We start from the raw sequence: 22,383 nt of genomic DNA, 5'->3' as shown, positions 1-22,383 counted from the left end.
AGTTTGACTTCTTACAGAAATCCTTTGACCTGGTTAAATCTGAACTGAAAACGCTTAATCGGAAACTTGGAAGTATACAGCAGACTGTGAATGACCATGAAATTCGTATTAAACTACACGAAGAATCTCTGCCGGTGTTACAGAAGGATATCGAAGGTTTCAAGAAAATTTCTAAGGAACAACTTAAAAAATACGACACGTTACTGAAGAAACTGACAGATTTGGAGACTAAGAGCCGAAGGTGCAATATCAGAATTCTTGGGCTTCCTGAAAAACTGGAGGGTAATCAACCTATCGATTTTTGTGCTTAAATGCTAGAAGATTTATTCCCCAATATATTATAGGAACTACCAAAATTTGAGCACATTCACCGAATTGCCCTGCCTAACTGGGATCCTGCCAAACCTCGCTCTATTATCATTCGCTATTATAACTATCAGATTACAGAACAGATCCTTCATGAATCAAGGAAGAAACGCTTATTACAATTTCGTGATCAACAGTTTAGGATCGTTCAAGATTATCCACCGGAAGTTTTAAGAGCTAGACAGGCTTTTAAAGAGGTCATGTCTGATCTTTTTAAGCTTGGCTGTCGCCTTTCTCTCAGAGATCCGTGTAAACTCAAGGTTACTACTTCTGTTAATAAGGTTTCTTGGTTTACGAAGCCTGAAGAAGCTAAGAAATTTTTACATAGTCTCCATGCTTAAATTTAACCTCGAGTTGCTTTATGCTAAATGTTTTAATTTCAGGTGTTCAATCAAGTAATTGGTGCTTTGTTGATAACAAGGTTTCTTGGTTTTACTAAGTTTTAACCATTTGTTTAAGTAACTGACGCCTTGTTATCTTTCAAACTATGCAAAATATGCAGGCAGACTGCATCCATTTTCTCTTTTGTTGTTTTCTGCCTTTTATGGGTCCTAATGTTACTTTTTCACAGCTCTTTTTAAACAAAATGTTATATTCTCTCAGTCATATTTTTATTTTTACCTTCCTTTTAGTAATTTGACTGAAAGTAATTATGTAGGGTATACATGTAGTAATTACTGAGGAATGAAACTAGGGTGTTTTGCTTTACTTTAAATTCATTCAGATTTTTCCTATCTTTTGATTATTTATACACTTTTCGGTCTTTTACTGTTTTTCAATAGTATACAATATTCTATTGCTAGTTTTTGCTTTTTTCATTATTTTACATTTTGTCATTTTGGTTTTTTTTCTCCCTTGAAGGCCTTAAATTAGTCATGTAGGAAGTTATCTAAACCACTTCCCTTTCTAATTATTTTCTATTTGTTTCTTTAATCCTTTTCTTTGTAGCCGGTAAGTATATGTTGTTTTACTTACTGATTTTCTTTATTTGATTTTCCCTATTTGTCTTTCTTATTTACTGAAATTAATACTTATATTTTCCCATGGTTTTTTCTCGTAAATAGTGAACTTATTTACTTTGATATTTTGTTTTTGTATACATATATTTACAATCGTTTACTCAGCTCAGCTATACATTTTTTTTTGAGCCACCGGAGTTTTGGGTTGGGAACATTAGAATTAGTCTTCAACCTCCCTTGGCTGATTTCTCTCTTTTGGAGGGGGGAGGTGAGGGGGGAGGGGGGGAAAATAGGTTCTTCCAGAAAGCTGATTGGAGGTTTTTACTGTTTTATTTATTCGCTATCTAAATGTCTGTGATTACCTTTTATACATTACTAAAGGATACTTGATGGATTCTTTTATTAAAACTGAGTATATTAATGTGAAAGGTCTAAATAACCCTGTTAAGCGAAATAAGATTTTCTCTTATATCAGGAGAATTAAAACTCGTATAATCTTTCTCCAAGAAACCTATATTCGTAAAGATGATATTTCACGCTTTTTCAAAGGTTGGAAGGGTATACATTTTCACTCACCCTCTCAATCAAGATCGAGAGGCGTCTCTATCCTGTTTGATCAGGATGTATCCTTTATTCAACATAATGTAATTTCTGATACAAATGGGCGCTTTGTTATTGTTTCGGGTAGTCTTAAGAATAAACTAATCGTATTTGCGAATGTATACGCTCCAAATACAGATGACTCCTTGTTCTTTGAACGTCTTTTCTCTTTTCTGCCTGATTTGAATCAGTATTCCTTAGTGATGGGTGGAGATTTTAATTTTTGGCTTGACCCTATATTAGATCGCTCTTCAAGTATGACCCCTGTCACTAATAAATCAGTCCTATTTTTTAAATCTTTTCTATTTCAATGTGGTATTATCGACGTGTGGCATTTTTTACACCCCCAAGAAAAGGAATATTCATATTTCTCTCAGGTTCATCATATGTACTCTCGGATTGACTACTTTTTTTATAGATAGAAACTTGCTTCCACTGGTTCGATCCTGTGATTATAAGGAGATTGCTTTGTCTGATCATGCACCTGTGCTTCTGGCTTTAAGATTACCTGTTTGCTCTGTACCAAATAGAAGTTGGCGTTTTAACTTATCATTGTTATCGGATAAAAATTTTCTTAAGTTTTTGGAAAACTTTTTTCTTTAAAGAAAATTTTAAAGGAGATACTGCTGGTACTATAGTTTGGGATACTTTTAAAGCATATATTCATGGAGAAATTATCTCTTACTCTACTTATATAAAGAAAAAAGCTGATAAAGAAAGGTCTGACCTAGCAGCAATATTAAAAGATCTTGATCGAAAGTATGCCCCATCTCCAGATCCAAGTATATATAATAAGCGTACTGAAATCCAAGTATAATCTTCTGCTGACTTACCCAATTGAACGACAGCTGTTGAGAGATAAAACTCAACTTTACATTCACGGGGACGGATCAGGTAGTTTATTAGCCAATCGCTTAAAATCTTTTACAGTTAATCGTCAAATCATAGAAATTTTTAAAGATAATGGTACTAAGATATCCGACCATTCTGAAATTAACAACGTATTTAAAGACTTTTACCTTAAGTTGTATCAGTCTGACTCTTCTTTAGACGATACCTATATGAATGTTTTTTTCAGTAATATCAACATTCCTACATTGTCTGCTGATAGCCTAACACAGTTAGATCAGCTTATTTCCAATGAAGAAGTGGCTGAGGCTACACGTGCTTTACATTCTGGTAAGACCCCAAGAACTGATGGCTTTCCTGGGGAGTTTCATAAAACTTTCACTACTTTACTTAAACCTTATTTATTATCCTGTTTTATCAGAGCCCTTTAAATCAGGTAAACTCCCTCAATCTTTTTATGAAGCTCTTATTCTTTAAAAAAACATAAAAATCCAGCTGAATGTTCTTCATACAGACCGATCTCTTCATTAAATGTTGATGCAAAAATCTTATCCAAAATCTTAGCTTGAAGACTTAAAAATATTTTACCATCTACTATATCACATGACCAGACAGGATTTATTAAAAATCATTACTCACATTTTAATATACATCGGTTATTGAATGTGACATATTCACCATCCAAAAAAAAATCAGTGTATATTATCCTTAGATGCAGAAAAAGCCTTTGATAGGATTGAGTGGAATTATCTTTTTAAGACCTCAGAAAAGTTTAATTTTGGGCGTAATTTTATTCGTTGAGTTAAATTAATTTACTTGTCTCCTACCGCTCAGGTTATTACTAACTCCCAAATTTCTAAGCCCTTTAAATTACAGCGGGGAACTAGAGAAGGTTGCCCTCTTAGTCCTTTACTTTTTTGCTTTAGCTATAGAACCCTTAGCAATAGCACTTTCAGAATCTAAGGACATTTCTGGTACACTAAGGGAAGGTATGATTCATAAAATTTCATTATACACTGATGATATTTTACTTTTTGTCTCTAACACTGAAACTTCTTTACCTTCGGTTCTTTCTTTAATTTCCCAGTTTAGTTTTTTTTTAGGATATAAGCTGAACTTAGATAAAAGTGAGCTATTTCCTTTAAATGACCTAATGTCATCAAATGCCAAATTTCCGTTCAAAGTTGTTACAAGTCAATTTACATATCTAGGTGTAACAATTACGAAAAACTTCAAAAATTTATTTAAAGAAAACTTAAACCCCTTATTGAATTATGTGAAAAAGACACTTTCTAAATGGTCTCCTCTTTCTTTATCCCTAATTGGCCGAATTAATTTGATTAAAATGAAGATTCTCCCTAAATTTTTATATCTTTTTAAAATTTTTATCTTTTTCAGGCCTTACCTATTTTTATTCCTAAGACCTACTTTGATTCTTTAGATTCAATTTTAACATCTTATATTTGGAATAATAAGTAAAGTTATTTAAGTAAAGTTTACCTACTGTTACAAATGAGGAGCAACTCTGATGGGCAGAAGGGTACAGAATCGCCAATGCCCCTCCCTTTGGAGAATCGCAAATCGCTACTATTCCGATGCTGTTATCAAAGGAAATGAGAGAGATAAACAGTTCATACAAATTTATGAGAGAGGGGCACAGCACAGGTTGGAATGTCTCCTATTGACAAAGAGAGAGATTACTGCTATTGTCTCTTGGAGAAGGAATCGTGTATTGAGTACTGTTCTATTCACTGAAACCCCTCAGGGGGCAACCAGAGTGGTCTGGTTGAGGGATTGCATCATCCCAACCTGATTGACATCTGAGACCCCGTGAGTGGGGATAAAAGTAGGGTCTGGGGAACACCCCTCAGACGCACCAGGAGAGACGCTACGAGACTGGTAGGGGCTTGTGTGTGTGTCCACCCTTGCCTGGGTGACGAGTCCTCCACAGAACAGTCTAGCTCAAGAATGGAGGGGTCATACGTAAATGGCCACAACAGTAATGCACCGAAGGATCAAGATCGTAAAAGGAAAGTCAGCAAGTTAATAGCTGTCACTGCTTTTTCTCTCCCCCTCTTTCTCTCCAATAATTGCAACACAGTGATTTGCAACACAGTGATCAGCAACTACCGCAGCCTGCATGAACTGAACTGAACTTTATATTTTCATCAGACAATTCATTATCCCCTAGACGATAGAGCTTATTTCTTATTATTATTATACCCGCACTTTTAGGTTTAGTATTGATGTCATATATTATCTGTATATTTGCATTGATATTATTTTTGTGTATTTTTACTAACAAATACTGTTAAAAATATTATCATCAGACTTCAACGGATACTCCTATCTTTGCTGGTAAGATACCCAGTTACGGGGTTCGTAACAACTTGGGGCCTCTTCTCGAGAATTGATACTGAATTGGAAGGCCAGTGCATTGGGCTTTTAAGTCCAGACTTGGATCTGGTTGCATGGGTAACCAGATGGGAAACCAGCAAAGATGGACGTAGACGAATTTACAAAAAAAACCTACTCTGGAGGCACTAGAGGATGCCACAAAGTCGGACTTCGTAAATATTGTGAAAAGATTAAAACTCACAGAGGTGAAGTCGTCAATGAAAAAGTGGGAGATACAGAAGGCCAGAGTTCAGTATTATGTTAATAAGGAGGTGTTTTTGGCTGAGGTAGCGGAACCTACCCCTGAAAAGGTACCAGCTAGTGGGACGGTTCAGTTAGAGTTGGAAAAATTGAGGCTGGACACGGAACAGAGGAAACGGGAGTATGAGCTCCAGCTAAAGTAGTTAGAGGCGAAGAGGGAGCATGAAATTAGGTCAAAACAGCTGGAAGCAGCTGAAAAGGAGAAGAGCTGAAAACCAGAGGGAGAAGGAGAAACAGAGGCAGCATGAGCTGGACATGGAGAAGTTAAGGCAACAGTGAAGAGCTCAAGGGGCAGACCGAGAGGAGAGGTTTAATGTTAGTAGGGAGTTTAGGTTAGTACCTCCGTTTGAGGAGACGGATGTTGATAGTTATTTCTTGCATTTTGAAAAGGTGGCAGTGAATCAGAAGTGGCCCAGAGATCAGTGGGTGGCGTTGTTACGAAGTGTGTTAAAAGGGAAGGCACAATGGGCATATGCGGCGTTGTCTGTGGAGGAGGAGGAGTATGAGAATTACGAGGAAGTAAAACAGGCTATTCTTCGGGCCTACAAATTGGTACCTGAGGCCTATAGACAAAAGTTCAGAGATTTAAAGAAAGTGTGAAATCAGACGTATGCAGAGTTCGCCTATGAGAAGGGTGTGCTCTTGGATCACTGATGTGCAGCAGAAAGGGTGGAAGAGGATTTTCGGCGTTTCAGGGAGTTAATTTTGATTGAGGAATTTAAAGGTTGTGTTTCAGATGATATCCGGATGTATTTGAACGAGAAGCCGAATAAGTCTTTATCAGAATTTGCCAGGTTCGCAGATGAATATGCCCTAACCCACAAGACAGTTTTTCTCGAATAAAAGTTATCAGAAAGACCGTAGGGACGGTAGAGAAAGCCTGCCGGCTAAAGGGGAAACTAAGCCAGGAGCTAGTGGTAAAAATGAGGAGGAAGAAAGGTAGGCTGGCAGGAAGGTTCCTGGCTTGACCTGTTTTAATTGTGGAAAGGTTGGTCATATTGCATCTAAGTGCTTTGCTCCGAGGAAGGAGACAGGAAAAGGGAAAGCAGCAGTCCCTACAAGTTGTATTGAGTCGATCAGCAAATCGACGAGAAAGCCCCAGGTAGATAGAATACGAGAGGGGCGTGAGAAATTTATTTCAGAAGGGACCGTGTCTGTGAAAGAGGGAGAAACACCAGTTCCCGTGCGAATCTGGAGAGATACTGGAGCTCAGCAGTCATTGATTCTCGGTAAGGTACTAGATTTTGGTCCTGAGACGGGAGAGGTAGTTTTGAGAGGCATAGGAAAAGGGACAGAAGCTGTACCTTTGCATAGGATCATTATAAATTGTGATCTGGTATCTGGACCAGTTGAAATAGGGGTGCAAGTAGAATTCCCAAAAGAAGGCGTGGACGTCCTTCTTGGTAACAATTTAGCAGGTGGTGACGTGTGTTCAGCAGTGAAGCTGACGAGCAAGCCTGTAAGTGTTGATGACCCGCCCCTAGGTTCCAAGATCTATCTCGCATGTGCGATCACTCGCAGCACGTCGAGAAAGGCAGCTGAGAAAGAGACCAGTTTAAATGAGTCCTGTATCGAATTGGCTGAGACGTTTTTACTGACCCTGTACCATGAGTGGTTAGAGGGTGGTAAAACAGAGAATAGGGAGGTGAAAGAGAGTAATGGAGAGGAGACAGACCTACCCTTAACCAGGAGGGAATTTATAGAGGCACAGAGTAAAAACGAGAAACAGATAAGGCTGTTAGAAGGTCCAGGGTTGGACATGGATGATCTGTCTGGCTTGACAGATCTGTTTGAAGAAGTTGAAGAATTTAAATGTGTTCCCGATAATGAAATAAGGGCAGTCCTAGATGAAAAGGATGCCATTACCTTGAAGGAGTCTGATGGGTTGGCAGATGAGGTTGTTTCAGCCCGCAGGGTTGAGTTTACTCCAGAAGGGAGTTGCCCAGAAAGTAACTGGGAGGATCAGGGGAACTTAGAATTTGAAAAGGGGACGGGTATTGAAAGCCTGGAAGAGGCAGATGTCCCGTTTGAGTGTGTTCAAGATGTGGACGCACGTGGTACTGAACCTAGTAATGAAACTCAGGAAAAGTCTGAGGTATCTGATTCAGTTAAAAAGGAATGCAGTCCTTGTGGGTCAGATGGACTTGGTTCAATGAAGAAAGGGTTAACCTTGGTAATAGTGGGAAGTGAGAATTCCCAGTTGTTTGTGTTCGAAGGTGTGTTAAAAGTTAGTGAGGAGATAAAAGGTGGTGATGTGGATATTATTATTAAAGGAGAAGGGAAAAGTGCAGTTCCTAAATTGAATGAAGAAAATTTAAAGTCTGGATTGGTATCAGAAGCAGTAACCAGGCTGAAGGAACAATGGCTTGTTAACAAGGTGCCTGCGAATCAATTACAGTTTGATTTGGAATGAAAAGGTATCCCACTCGCTAATGTTATTCAAGGGTGTGCTGTGAAGAGGCAGAATTTGAAATGTTGTTTGGACAAAGAGGGATCACTTGCAGATATTAAACTGAAAACTAATAGAATGAAGAGTCCTGAAGATAAAACTAACGACTTGCTTAAAAATAAAGAATTGTGTGGAAGTTCAGAAGATGGGCTAAGTTTGGAAAACATTGCTGATAAAATAACTTCTATGAAAGGAGTATGCAAAAACCTATTCCACACTGGTGAGCAAGCTAACCACGTGAGAATTAAATGGAAAAGGGGCGAAGATTGAAAAAAATGCCACTTTAAATAACAGAATCTGGTTTTAAGGGATTTCAACAAAGCATGTAAATAATAAAGACACCACCATGGAAGATTGACTGTTGAGTTTAAAAGTAAAATAAAGATTAGTATTTGCATAATCTTTTGTAATGTACTACAGAATAATCACACATGTATTGGTTCACATTTTGTATTATACACTTAAGATCACAACCCTTTAGTTTTGTTTTGCTGAAGAAAAGGAATAAAAATAGGTGGTTATTAAATTGGAGTCTGGTGCTACAGGAATTTGTTAAGGTACAAGATATTAAAGGAAGTGACAATGTAATCGCTAACTGTTTAGATGCTAAATTGAATGTATAACTGTATTACTCTGTAGTGAAAAACTGTTTTGTATTGTGTTAGATTCTGAAATTCTGTAAGACTCTTAGTTAATTTTTCCCTGTGGTAAAAATTCTTAGAAGGATGGGGGTGTTACGAATGAGGAGCAACTCTGATAGGCAGAAGGGTACAGAATTGCCAATGCACCCCCCCCTTGGAGAATCGCAAATCGCTACTATTCCGATGCTGTTATCAAAGGAAATGAGAGAGATAAACAGCTCATACAAATTTATGAGAGAGGGGCACAGCACAGGTTGAAATGTCTCCTATTGACAAAGAGAGAGATTACTTTTATTGTCTCTTGGAGAAGGAATCGTGTACTGAGTACTGTTCTATTCATTGAAACCCCTCAGGGGGCAACCAGAGTGGTCTGGTTGAGGGATTGCATCATCCCAACCTGATTGACATCTGAGACCCCGTGAGTGGGGATAAAAGTAGGGTCTGGGGAACACCCCTCAGACGCACCAGGACAGACGCTACGAGACCAGTGGGGGCTTGTGTGTGTCCACCCTTGCCTAGGTGACGAGTCCTCCACGGAACGGTCTAGCTCAAGGACGGAGGGGTCATACGTAAATGGCCACAACAGTAACGCATCGAAGGATCAAGATCGTAAAAGGAAAGTCGGCAAGTTAATAGTTGTTACTGCTTTTTCTCTCCCCCTCTCTCTCTCCAACAATTGCATCACAGTGACCAGCAACTACAGCAGCCTGCATGAACTGAACTTTATATTTCCATCGGACAATTCATTATCCCCTAGACAACGATAGAGCTTATTTCTTATTGATTATTATTATACCCGCACTTTCAGGTTTAGTATTGATGTCATATTATCTGTATATTTGCATTGATATTATTTTTGTGTATTTTTACTAATAAATACTGTTAAAAATACTACCATCAGACTTCAACGGATACTCCTATCTTTGCTGGTAAGATACCCAGTTACAGGGTTCGTAACACTACAAAGAAATAAAGAGATGGGTGGATTAGCCCTACCCAATTTTAGATTTTACTATTGGGTTGCCAATATAAGGAAAGTTACTTTCTGGTCTTATTATATTTATCGTAAAGATTGCCCATCATGGGTCTCCTTAGAAGTTAATTCTGTAAAAAATTCCTCTATTGTCTCTCTTCTTGGATCATATTCTTCTATTTCAGCAAATAAAATAACATAATTGTTAAGCAAACTTTAAGGATTTGGTCTCAATTTAGAAAATTTTTTGGTTTAGCAAATTTTTCATTATCATCTCCCATTCTCCTTAATTACTTTTTTATCCCTTCCATGACTGATAAAGTCTTTTAAGGATTGGGATGAACTAGGTATTAAGTGTTTTTGGGACCTATTTATCTCAGGATCTCTTGCTTCATTTGACCAATTGTCAACTAAATTTGCACTCCCAAAAACATATTTTTACAGATACCTTCAAATTAGAGATTTCTTACATTTCCAATTAACTACTTTTCCTATAGATCCTGATAAAAATTTACTGGACAGTCTTTTAAATTTAAAACCTTTTGTTAATGGTTCTATTACTGGTATCTATAACTTGTTGATTGAATCTAGACAAGACTTTTTAGATAAAATTAAAAAAGCATGGGAGTATGACCTAAATTGTCAGATTTCTGATGCTGGATGGAATAAAATTCTTAAACGGGTTAATAAATCATCTTTCTGTGCTCATCATTCTCTTCTACAATTTAAAGTGGTTCATAGAGCTTACATTTCTAAACAGAAGTTGTCCAGTTTTTATCTGAATGTTTCTCCACTTTGTAATAAATGCAACTCTGGGGATGCCTCTTTAATTCATGTTTTGGTTTTGCCCTAAAATTGAAAAGTTTTGGCAGGAAATATTCCATACCTTCTCACAACTTTTTAGGGTCCAATTTGACCTAAATCCCCCTACTGCCTTGTTTGGTATTATTGCAGGTGAAGATATAACTTTAAATACTTCTAACCTACAGGTTTTAGTTTTTACCTCTCTTTTAGCAAGGAGACCAATCTTGCTTAAATGGAAGGAGTCTACCCCTCCTACACATCTTCAATGGCTGCGTGATATTATGTCTTATTTAAATTTAGAAAAGGTTCGCTGCCCAGTCTTAAATTCGAAACAATCTTTTTATGATATCTGGGGACCTTTCCTAAATTACTTTTCCAATTTATAAAGTTTAACAGTGCACAGTCTTTTATGTATATTTTTATCTTCTCTTCTTAAGCCAATATGTTTTCTTTACTAATTTATCCATTATCATCCATCAGCTTTTTTTCTTTGGTAGTTGGTAGGGGGTTGACTTTTTTTAATGTAAAAAAAAATTCTTTTATGATGTATGACCTATCTTTAAATTTTTGATTACAGAGTGGTATACCTTTATGTGTTATGCTATAACATTTTGATCAATTTTATCACAATATATGAATGTACACAAGTTATGTTGAGATGTACCTATGTGTTGCACTCTGTAAATCTTTTTTTCTTCTTCTGAATAAAAATATTGTAAAAAGAAAAAAGAAAGCTTTGCCATTTAATTCTGGCAGGAACGTACAAACCTCGTACACTCAAAATTTCACCTTTGAAGGCCTCCCATTTACTAAGCATCCCTTTGCTAGAAAACAACCCATCCCAGTTTATACTTGCCAGATCTTTTCTGATGGCATCAAAATTGGCCTTTCTCCAATTCAGAATCTCAACACAAGGACCAGATCTATCCTACTCCATAATCATCTTGAAACTAGATCCAAAGTGTTCCCCTACATGCACTTCTATCTCCTAACTGGTCTCATTCCCTAATAGAATATACATTATCTCACTCTCTGCTTGCTATGTATTGATAAAAGAAATGTTCACGAACACATTTGACAGACTTTATCCCATCCAACCCTTCTACACTGTGGGAATCCCAGTCAGTATTTGCAAAGATAAATCATCCATTATCACAATTTTATTTTTCTCACAACGGTCTGCAATCGCTCTAGAAATCTGCTCCTTTAAATCCTGCTGACTACTGGGTGGTCTATAATATAATCTGATTAACACAGTCATCCCTTTCTTTTCTCATTTCAAGGCATATAGCCTCAATAGACTAGCACTCCAGTCTGGCCTGTTTGAACATATTCCCCCAGACTAGTAATGGCACCTTTCTCCTTTAATCTCTCCTGCTATTTCACATCTATAACACCAGGATCCTGGAATTTTGAGATGCCAGTCCTACCCCTCCTGCAATCAAGTCTCACTAATGGCTACAATTCCATGCTCTAAACTCATCCACCTTTCCTACAATACTCCTTGCATACACAACTCAGAACATTGCTTGACCATTTGATTTTTATCTCTGTATGTAGACTTAACAACATTTGTTCCCATATCCACTCCACTATCCTCCCGGGCACTCAGGTTCCCAACCCCCTGCAATGTGTTTGAACTCTCCCCATAACTCAGTCTGAGTGCCAGCAACACCCTTAAATCCTCTCTACACCTTTTTCCAGCTTAATTACCTCATTGCATCAACTTTTTTTTAAGTCAGTCACATGCTATTTTAGAAAGGCTGTTGCTGAAAATTTAGATACCCAATTTTAGAATTCATATTCTACTTTCTATCATCAGATAATGGGGGGAAAGGAAGCAGCCTCAGCTCAACGTAGGGCAGAAGAATATGAGTAATTGCAAATAAACAAGACTTACTGCTTGCAAGAGGGCCCAGAAAAACAAACTTCCTCAAAGTGCTAGCCTGACCAAAATCAATTCTATTTTTCAGCTGTTTTTCTCAATTAAAGAATTACAAGTGATCTGCCATATCGTAAGAGCAAAATATTAGAAGTTACATTCAAACCACTGTATAAAAATATGAGGCTTCAAAAGTCGAAAGCAATTTCTGACCATAATTTATAGTGGCCTTTCTTGACAATCTGCTGTTTTTGAGGGCTTCTGCCAAGTTTTCACCATTTTTGTGACTGTGTGAAACATTTGTCTGTAGGAACACAACTATTGCTCTATAAAACAAAGCTGCCCTGTTGGCAAATTCAAAGTATGCGCAGTCATATATGCCCTCAAAAGACCTGTCAGCAAGAGGTTTTACAGTAGAATGAGATTTCCATACAAAATTCTTCCCTTCTATTTTATTATCTCAAAATTAGAACATTTCAGGTCAGCATCACTAGTACAAACTGCTCAAATAGACAGCCATATTAAAAGATTCTAAAACGATTAGATGATTACTTAAAAATACCACCCAAAATACCACCCACTCATCCATTCTGTTAGTGTCAATATGGCTATAGGAGTATCCTAATATCAGAGTGTCTTAATTAAACTTCAGTAGAAATCCTGGATGTCAGTGGACATGTTTTACCAATATGGATATGCACTTCCAACATGGAAGGGTTGTGAGACCTTTAGTGGATGTAGACGAATTTCTAAGCCTCTGCCTTTAGAACTATTGTTCAATAAAGGGATTTTAACAGAGAAAAACCAACTCTGGTTCAGAATTCTTACTCAGCTTTTTGATATAGAAATCAAATAAGGCAAAAGAGATATTAGTTAAATCTAAGCATTAAATGGATTGGGGGTTCTTCAGAAAAGCAACTAGTTAAAAATTCTGGGCAAAATGTTTAGTTTGTAAGTAAATTACTAAACAAGAGAATACAGATATCTAAGGTGTCATTATGATCACCCTTTAAACCAGACTTTCATGTGTCACCCTACCAAAACGTCATTTGATAATATTTCACATAGTGTTCCAAGGTATGTCCATAGTCATGCTTCATTACAAATTGCAGTCAGTATCAACAAATTAGTTATTGATGCCTGTAAGTCAATTCACACAGCAACACAGCTCATTTGACAGCAGCACTTGTCTTGAAGTCTTATTCATTTGAATTCAACTCAAGTGTAGCATAAACAGTGTGTAATTAATTGCCACATTATTTAACTTGAATCCCACTCACAGAACTAATTGTGACTCACTAGCTATTAAGTCTAGTCTCTTGCAGAATAAACTGTTTTTGTTACACATCCTATTCTTTCATGATTAACATATTAATATATTACAGATTCATTGCCTATGGCATGCACCATCATCACATCCTAGATGGATTAAAGTTTATATTTTAATTGCTTACTACAAAGAATACTTCAGATCGCTGATATTAAACTCTCTACTGATCCAATAAAATACAAAGGACTGAATGAAATGGGTAACAGAATGTTTGCATGGAGCCAAAGGGTTTAAATTCAGTGATTTTTTTTTAAACGCAAGTCAAGTTCAAATAAAACGTAGAATATTTCATATTAAATAAAAATTAGATCAAAATGTATTTTTAGACTGTTTGATTTAAATTCATTTCTACATAATAAATTTAAGTATATCCACAATTTAATGACCAAGATATTAATGCTAGATTTAAAACATTTTACAGTCAGAAGGGTCACCTGAAAAGCCATGGAGTTGGCAGCAGCCAAGAACATCCGTAGTGGCAGTTTTGCCTTGTAAGACCGATGGCTCCATAAACGATGTGCACCAGCTGTCACTCCGAGGGCCGTTATCAGAAAACAAATATAAGCTGTGGAGCAGAAAAGTGGGATTAATATCATGGCACTTTTTATCCCTATGCTCATGACTGCCTGCTGGGACATTCAGTAAAACAATGTGAGTCATGCAAGTGATTTCCATGCATTCACTGTTATTCATCTCTTTAGTGAAATAATTGCTTCTTCACTCCTTAACCTCAAGCAGATAGATGCATGCCTGACCCAAGGGATAATTTCCAAATTATATTGCAAACATGAAATTTTTGAGCAAAGTGTACACAATACTAAAACAAAACCAGGGAAATACGTAGCATGTCATGTAGCACCCATTAAAAAAAACACACACACAAATGCTGGAGGAACTTAGCAGGCCAGGCAGCATCCACTGAAGTGGACAGTCAATGTTTTGGGTCAAGGACCTTCTTCAGGACTGAAAAATCATTTCATTTCCATGCCTAACCCGCTAAGTTCTTCCAGCAGTTTGTGTGTCTCACTTTGGATTTCCAGCATCTGCAGAATTTATTGCGTTTAGAAACAAGACTGATTTGTCACCGCTTAATGAAGGCAGATGTTGATGAAATTCATCATCACCATGCCAGCAAAGACTCTGGCTACCCAAAGAAAAGATCTCAAACCTGGCACCAAGCTCATGGCCTTCCTAGAAGCAGTCATCTATGCCCTCCTACAGACCTCTGGGATATGGACTCCTACAACAAGGCTCACTGGTGATTCAACATGCCTAACCATTGCTACTCAACACATTTATCCAAACCCAATGACTGGGCAAGTGATCAGCATCTTTTTCCAGGGCAACGTTTCTGTCCCAAGTTACATTTAATCAGCTCAGATGACAAATTCATGGTCTATATTATACTTCCAAAACAGATCATCTATTCAGAGCTCTATCACAGCAAGTGACAAAGTTAAGACAGAGGAAAAGATCCACCTCCTTCGAAAAATGGTAATAGTGCTACTGATTCTTGGGAACTCTGTGCAGTGACTACTCAAAATGATGACACCAAGACTTCAGCACACAAACACACAATAACCCTGCCTTCTAAACCACCCATCCACCCACCCCAATATGTACCACCTGAGGCAGAGTCTGCAATTTCTATTTTGGCTTCATCCACTACCTCAGATCTCACAAAACTACAGCAGACACAATTACTAAACACTAACAAGGGGCTAATGCTCTAGATGATTTTGCCTAATAGGGATACCTGTAATGTTTGTTTTTTCAGATTTTCAATGTTTGCATTCCCTTTTATCCCAACCTAATTAAAATAACTAAGAGCATTTTGGGCTGGAAAACAGAACATATAACAGTAGTCAAGGAACAGGCCCTTTGGCCCACAATGCTGTACCAAACCAATTAAATTAGTTATCAAATGGCCAACTAGTAATTAGATAATCAAATGATCAAACTAGTCTCTTCTGCCTACACAGTGTCCATGTTCTTCCATTTTCCTCACATTCATGTGCCTATCTCTTAAAAGTTGGTAATGTTTCTGTCTCTACCACCACCCCAGGCAGCTCATTCCAGGCACCCAACACTTAGCTTAAAAAAAACTTACCCCCCTCATATCTCCTCTGAAAAATACCCCTCTCACCTTAAGTGCAGGCACCCAACAATCTGTAAACAATTTACCCCTCATAACCCCTCTGAAACTACCCCTTTCACTTTAATTGCACACCCATGGTATTAGATATTTCAACCCTTGGAAAAATTTTGATACTCGTCTACTCTTTCTATGCCTCTCATAATCTTATAAACCTCTACCAGATCTTGACTCAGCCTGCACCGCTCCCAAGAAAACAACCTAAGTTTGTCCAATCTCTCGTTATAGCCCATGTCCTCTAATCCTGGCAACATCCTGTTAAAGTGACACACACAAATGCTGGTGGAACGCAGCAGGCCAGGCATCTATAGGAAGAAGTACAGTTGACGTTTCAGGCTGAGACCCTTCCTCAGGACTAACTGAAAAAGATAGAGGAGGGGGAAATCTGAAATGATAGAAGACAGGAGGAGGGGTGAAGCTAAGAGCTGGAAAGGTGATTGGCAGAAGGGATACACCGCTGGAGAAGGGAAAGGATCATGGGACAGGAGGTCTAAGGAGAAAGAAAGGCAGAGGGGAGCACCAGAGGGAGAATAGGCAAAGAGTATTTGTGAGAGGGGCAGAGAGAGAGTAAAAAGGAGGGGGGAATAAATAAATAAGGGATGGGGTAAGAAGGGGAGGGGGGCATGAACAGAAGTTAGAGAAATCAATGTTCATGCCATCAGGTTGGAGGCTACCCAGACGGAATACAAGGTGTTGTTCCTCCAACCTGAGCGTGACTTCATCTTGACAGTAGAGGAGGCCATGGATAGACATATCAGAATGGGAATGGGACCTGGAATTAAAATGTGTGGCCACTGGGAGATCCTGCTTTCTCTGGCAGACAGAGCATAGGTGTTCAGCAAAACAGTCTCCCAGTCTGCGTTGGGTCTCACCAATACATAAAAGGCCGCACCGGACGCAGTATACATCCCAGTAAACCTTTTCTGCACCCTCTCCTAAGCTTTGACATCTTTCCTGTAATGGGATGACCAAACTGTACGGAAACTCCAAATACGGTCTGGAACAATCTATCTTTTAAAGTATCTCATGAGATAACACAGGATCATTTTTTCTAAATACCGGTAGTGAGGTGAGGTGGGGTGTGGTGGAGACATCGCTATAAATTTGTCTTGGGCATTTCTGCAAAAAAAGGCAACATAAAAGTGACACTTTCTCATTTTATTTCCTGTTGACTTCACAGATAAAGAAAATTAGTATAAAATAGGTTGCAAATTCAATAAGAAATTTTACTTTGCTCCAATAAAGCTGAACTTCACTCTCAATATGTCCGAAAATAGGAAGTATAATCCAGGATCTAACCAGTTAAGAAATAGTTTTAATGTTATGTGTTGGGAATATTGATTTTCCTTCTTTTCCCAAAGTTCATTTTTCCCCACATTGTTTTAAAGGTAACCATATGTGCAAAAGCAACCCATTATTTTCTCTATTCCCTAAAATTTGAAAAGATGTGAAAAAGTGATGGATGATATATACAACCTTGGGAACATTGGAGAGAAATCTGAACACTGAGAGATTCACATCCAAAAGATTTATCTGATATTACTGACAGATTAATGTTGCAGCAAGCCTAGCAGGAAGAGTAAATTGAAAAAAGTAATAATCCTAATGTGGCTGAAATTCAATGCACTCTTATTCTTAAAATGTATAATATAAAGCGTTAGGAAAAATATGTAGAACTAAATATACTGCTTTCGTTGATTAAAGTATGTTGCTTGTTATGAGCTAAACAATGAACATCGGTTCCTAGATACCACCTATACTTTCATAATAGAACTTTACTGAATCTTTTCACTCTAATTTCTCTGTGGGCACAAAACTATATCGCACTCTTAACATTTAAGCAGAGGGATTATGTAATTGCTGTACATAAGACTATTTTTAAACTCATTTGAATTAGCAAGCCCCTAAATTTCTGCTTCTGCCATTGTGATCTCGAAATGGAATTTTATGGAAAGTCACTGTACTTGTATGCACTAAATGTGCCTTGTTCTGTGTGTGACTACTGGTACTGTACTGTGTTTTGAAACTTGGCCCCAGTGTAAATAACGCTGTCTCGTCTGGCTGTATTCATGGTTGAACAATTGAATTTGAACCAGAAGTTCATGTACCCACTGTGACTGACAAAAACAAATTGACAACAAATGCAAAATAAAGTCACTAAACTAACTCATGCTCTGAACAACTCATTCCCTTTATGCAAAGTTTTAGGAAGTGGTATGCATAGGTTGTGCACAAGAAGTTAAGTTTTACACAAAATTTGAACAAGACATACTGTGCTCTGGCTTAAATGTGCAAATTATTTACTTACTTATGCTGCCATACTTTAGACAATATGGCCTCATCCGAAATTCTTGCTAAACCTCTACCTCTCATCCTGCTGTTCCCAAAAATCTCTGTCAAAGTTTTTAGTCATCCAATTTTTAATTGCTAGTTGTCTTTGACAACTACAATTTAATACTCAGCTATTAAGGACAATTTTTTCTGTAATGCAGAGTGAATCACTGTGACAATGTTTTCAAGTTTATGGATTATGGTTGATTCATTTATTTGTTCTCTTTTTGCACTACATATATAGTTCTTATTATATAGTTTTTATTTTGTATTGCAATGTACTGCTGCTGCAAAACAACCAATTTAATGACATTTGCTAGTGTTATTAAACCTGATTTTAATCACTACTGTAGCCTATTGGAGAAGTTAATTTCTGTTTGTGTTGGTTATCTACACCTGTTATGACTTACCTAAAGCAATTTGGAGATGACAATAACTTCTGTGGACATCAAAGACAAGATCCCAGTGGTGGCAGTCACCTCTGCTAGCATCTTCACATATGTCCTGTCAAATTCTGTTTGTTGATACTCTTGTGAACTGCCTTGGGGTGTTTTGAGTTATAAACACATGCTCTATAAATGCAACTTACTGTTTTTCATAAAATAAAGATTACTGCCATCACTTCCATTTGAATAAGGCTAGTTTTCAAAATAAATCTACAGAAAATTCTTGAAAAGAAAAAGAAATATCTTACATTTTAATTTAAGTCTTATTTCATTCATTACAGCTGTTTCTGATTAAACATAGGCAGTTGCTTATAAACTTGGTGTTTTCAATATTTTTTTTAAACAAAAACATCCATGATGACCGAAAAGGGTGACCAAGCTCATCGAATTCTCTTTAACATTTTACTGGATAACTATGTCAATATGTTTTTATAACTTTAAATAGTGGATTTGTAATAATGGAAGGTTTAATTTTCTGCTTACCACTGGTACCTTTTATATTGCTTTGAATCAATGCATGTCCTGTTGACTTTCTGTATGTGAATGCATGCCTACAGTCACCCAAGAGGCACAACAATTAAAGTTTGAATATCAGACAATTCAGATTTCAAACCCAAAATTCAAGACCTGCAACTTCCTTTTAGTTAAGGATAGTTTTATTTGGCTTTTAAGTTAACATTAAACAATTTGTTGAATTTCCATTAAACAGTTCATGCTAATTTAATTAACTTCAAGATTATCTAATAATTTATATCTTTAGACAAAAGCTGCACTTGCTGCAGCTTATGTAAAACATAAATTATTCACTATTAATTCTGCAATAAAGGGCAGCTGCAAATCTGTTCAGCTAAAGAAACACTGAATTCCTACATGTTATAGAAAGTTATTGTTATGTTATTTACCCAGACTGGGAATTCTGTCAGTCATAACTCTATGACTGGCAATATTTTGACTCTCTTGATAGATTAAGACAAGATTACCTCAATGGAATTAAATTTATAACATTTCTTGACATCTGTATTTGCAGACTGAAATTAATCTGAATAGGGCAACACCTTTCTCTAATTATTTTCCCATCTCTTTAAAAATGCCGCTAGCCAAACCACTAATCACCTTTAATTTCCTGTGGCTCTACGTCAAATTGTGTTGGTTTACACTCCTGTAAAATGCCGTGGGAGCATTTACAGTACTGCATTAAGAAAGTGTTAAATAAACGAGTTATTTAAAGAGGGTCACAAACATTCACCATGCACTTTTAAGCAAATAACCATTTAAAATCGAATTAAGAATGTTCAATTATTCACATGATACCAGATTAAGCACTAATACATTCCCTTTCCCTGACCAGACATTGATACTTATGGAAATCAAATCTGATGTGTCATTCTGTGAATGCAATTTCCCTGAGCCACTGCAGACTTTTACAGCAAGCACCGTGGTACAAACCATCAGTGCGATTAAAAACGTGTTCTTCTCACCACTGGTATTCAAATGCATGAAAATTCTTTAACCGTGGACAATTAGTCATTGTTACACTTGTGCATTCACCGATGCAGCTCTGCGCTCTCAGCAGCAGGTCGGGTGATTTTTTTTGAGAATTCAGGCTGCAGGGGTTTGGAAACGGGGGATAAAATAAGCGGGGCTGAAGAGGAATAAAGTTGGACCATCATGGGTCACAACTGCAAAGGGCCGAGTGGGGGACGGAAATGTCAGGGGCTGGGAGGCGAAGGGGGATACTGAAAGGACAGGCTGGGGGGGGGGGAGGTAAGAGGAGGAGTGTGAAATGGGGAGACGGGGCAAAGACAGCAGAGTTGAGGTCGGTACTGATGAGACTGAGTGGCGGCTGGGGGTCGCCAACTGTCTGGGTGCTCGTTTCTCACCCTTCAGAGTATTTAAGGGCGCCCGCTAGACCCGCAGTTTCCCCAGTACCACAGCAAGCATTCATTTCGGGAGCGACTTCGACATTTTACCCCAGCGGGCAAGTTGCTCTGGAGGGAGTCTGGGCGCCGGGCCAACGCCACTTGGACGGCGGGGAAAGATGCTGCGCCATCGGGGCGACTTCCCGCGGCCGGCCGCTCACTCACCCCAGAGCCAGGTCAGCGGCTGGGCGTACGGGACGAGGCTCAGCGAGTACACGGCGCCCAGGTGCAACAAACTCATCAGCGCGACGTTCCTCCAGACGATGCTGTGCGTGGGCCGGACCTCCGGCCGCCCACCGCCCGTCTTCTCCTCACGCTCCATGCCGGCCAGTGCGCCCGTCGTCTCACCTCGGCGCCAGCGCGCTCAGGCGGACAGAACGGGCATCTCGCGCCAGTGAGCGGAGCTCGGGACCCAGGACCCGGCAGCCGGCCGCCTTCTGGCAGCGCGCAGCCAATCAGAGCCAGGCATCAGCGCGGCTCAACCTGTAGCGCCGACTGCAGCAACACCTTCCTCGGCAGGGAATCGGGGGGGGGGGGGCGTGCACCCAGACACCGGAACCGGGGGGGGGGGGGGCGTGCACCCAGACACCGGAACCGGGGGGGGCGTGCACCCAGACACCGGAGCCGGAGGGGGGGGGGCGTGCACCCAGACACCGGAGCCGGGGGGGGCGTGCACCCAGACACCGGAGCCGGGGGGGGGGGGGGCGTGCACCCAGACACCGGAGCCGGGGGGGGGGGGCGTGCACCCAGACACCGGAGCCGGGGGGGGCGTGCACCCAGACACCGGAGCCGGGGGGGGGCGTGCACCCAGACACCGGAGCCGGGGGGGGGGCGTGCACCCAGACACCGGAGCCGGGGGGGGGCGTGCACCCAGACATACAGACACCGGAGCCGTGGGGGGGACGTGCACCCAGACATACAGACACCGGAGCCGGGGGGGGGCGTGCACCCAGACATACAGACACCGGAACCGGGGGGGGGGACGTGCACCCAGACATACAGACACCGGAGCGGGGGGGGGGCGTGCACCCAGACATACAGACACCGGAACCGGGGGGGGGGGCGTGCACCCAGACATACAGACACCGGAGCCTGCTGGGGCATACATACAGACACCGGAGCCGTGGGGGGGGCGTGCACCCAGACATACAGACCCCGGAGCCGGGGGGGGCGTGCACCCAGACATACAGACCCCGGAGCCGGGGGGGGGGGCGTGCACCCAGACATACAGACCCCGGAGCCGGGGGGACGTGCACCCGGACCGACAGACCCCGGAGCCGTGGGGGCGTGTACCCAGACATACAGACACCGGAGCCGGGGGGGGGGCGTGTACCCAGACATACAGACACCGGAGCCGGGGGGGGGGGCGTGCACCCAGACATACAGACACCGGAGCCGGGGGGGGGGGCGTGCACCCAGACATACAGACACCGGAACCGGGGGGAGGGCGTGCACCCGGACATACAGACACCGGAGCCGGGGGGGGGGCGTGCACCCGGACATACAGACACCGGAGCCGGGGGGGGGGCGTGCACCCGGACATACAGACACCGGAGCCGGGGGGGGCGTGCACCCGGACATACAGACACCGGAACCGGGGGGGGGTGCACCCGGACATACAGACACCGGAGCCGGGGGGGGCGTGCACCCGGACATACAGACACCGGAACCGGGGGGGGGGGCCTGCACCCAGACATACAGACCCCGGAGCCGGGGGGGCGTGCACCCGGACATACAGACACCGGAGCCGGGGGGGGGGCGTGTACCCAGACATACAGACACCGGAGCCGGGGGGGGGGGGCGTGCACCCAGACATACAGACACCGGAGCCGGGGGGGGGGGCGTGCACCCAGACATACAGACACCGGAACCGGGGGGAGGGCGTGCACCCGGACATACAGACACCGGAGCCGGGGGGGGGGCGTGCACCCGGACATACAGACACCGGAGCCGGGGGGGGGGCGTGCACCCGGACATACAGACACCGGAGCCGGGGGGGGCGTGCACCCGGACATACAGAC

The 22,383-nt window shown here is 40.7% G+C and overlaps 1 protein-coding gene across 1 annotated transcript in view; it reads right to left on the bottom strand.

Annotated features, from left to right (window-relative positions):
• The window catches only part of LOC132404596 (stearoyl-CoA desaturase 5-like), a 97,931-nt gene extending 77,097 nt beyond the window's left edge, over positions 1-20,834 (bottom strand). Inside the window, exons 1-2 of the mRNA XM_059988869.1 lie at positions 20,528-20,834; positions 13,946-14,076 (exon numbers count right to left, since the gene is read on the bottom strand). Coding sequence (XP_059844852.1) covers positions 13,946-14,076; positions 20,528-20,684 — 288 coding nt within the window. The 5' untranslated portion in view covers positions 20,685-20,834. The remainder of the gene's footprint in view (positions 1-13,945; positions 14,077-20,527) is intronic.
• Between the last annotated feature and the right edge of the window lie 1,549 nt (positions 20,835-22,383).

The sequence above is a fragment of the Hypanus sabinus genome, chromosome 14, assembly GCF_030144855.1.
Source record: "Hypanus sabinus isolate sHypSab1 chromosome 14, sHypSab1.hap1, whole genome shotgun sequence".
NCBI classification, from domain to species: Eukaryota; Metazoa; Chordata; class Chondrichthyes; order Myliobatiformes; family Dasyatidae; genus Hypanus; species Hypanus sabinus.
The sequence above is the reverse complement of the archived record's forward strand: the minus strand, read 5'-3'. Positions and strand labels throughout refer to the sequence as shown.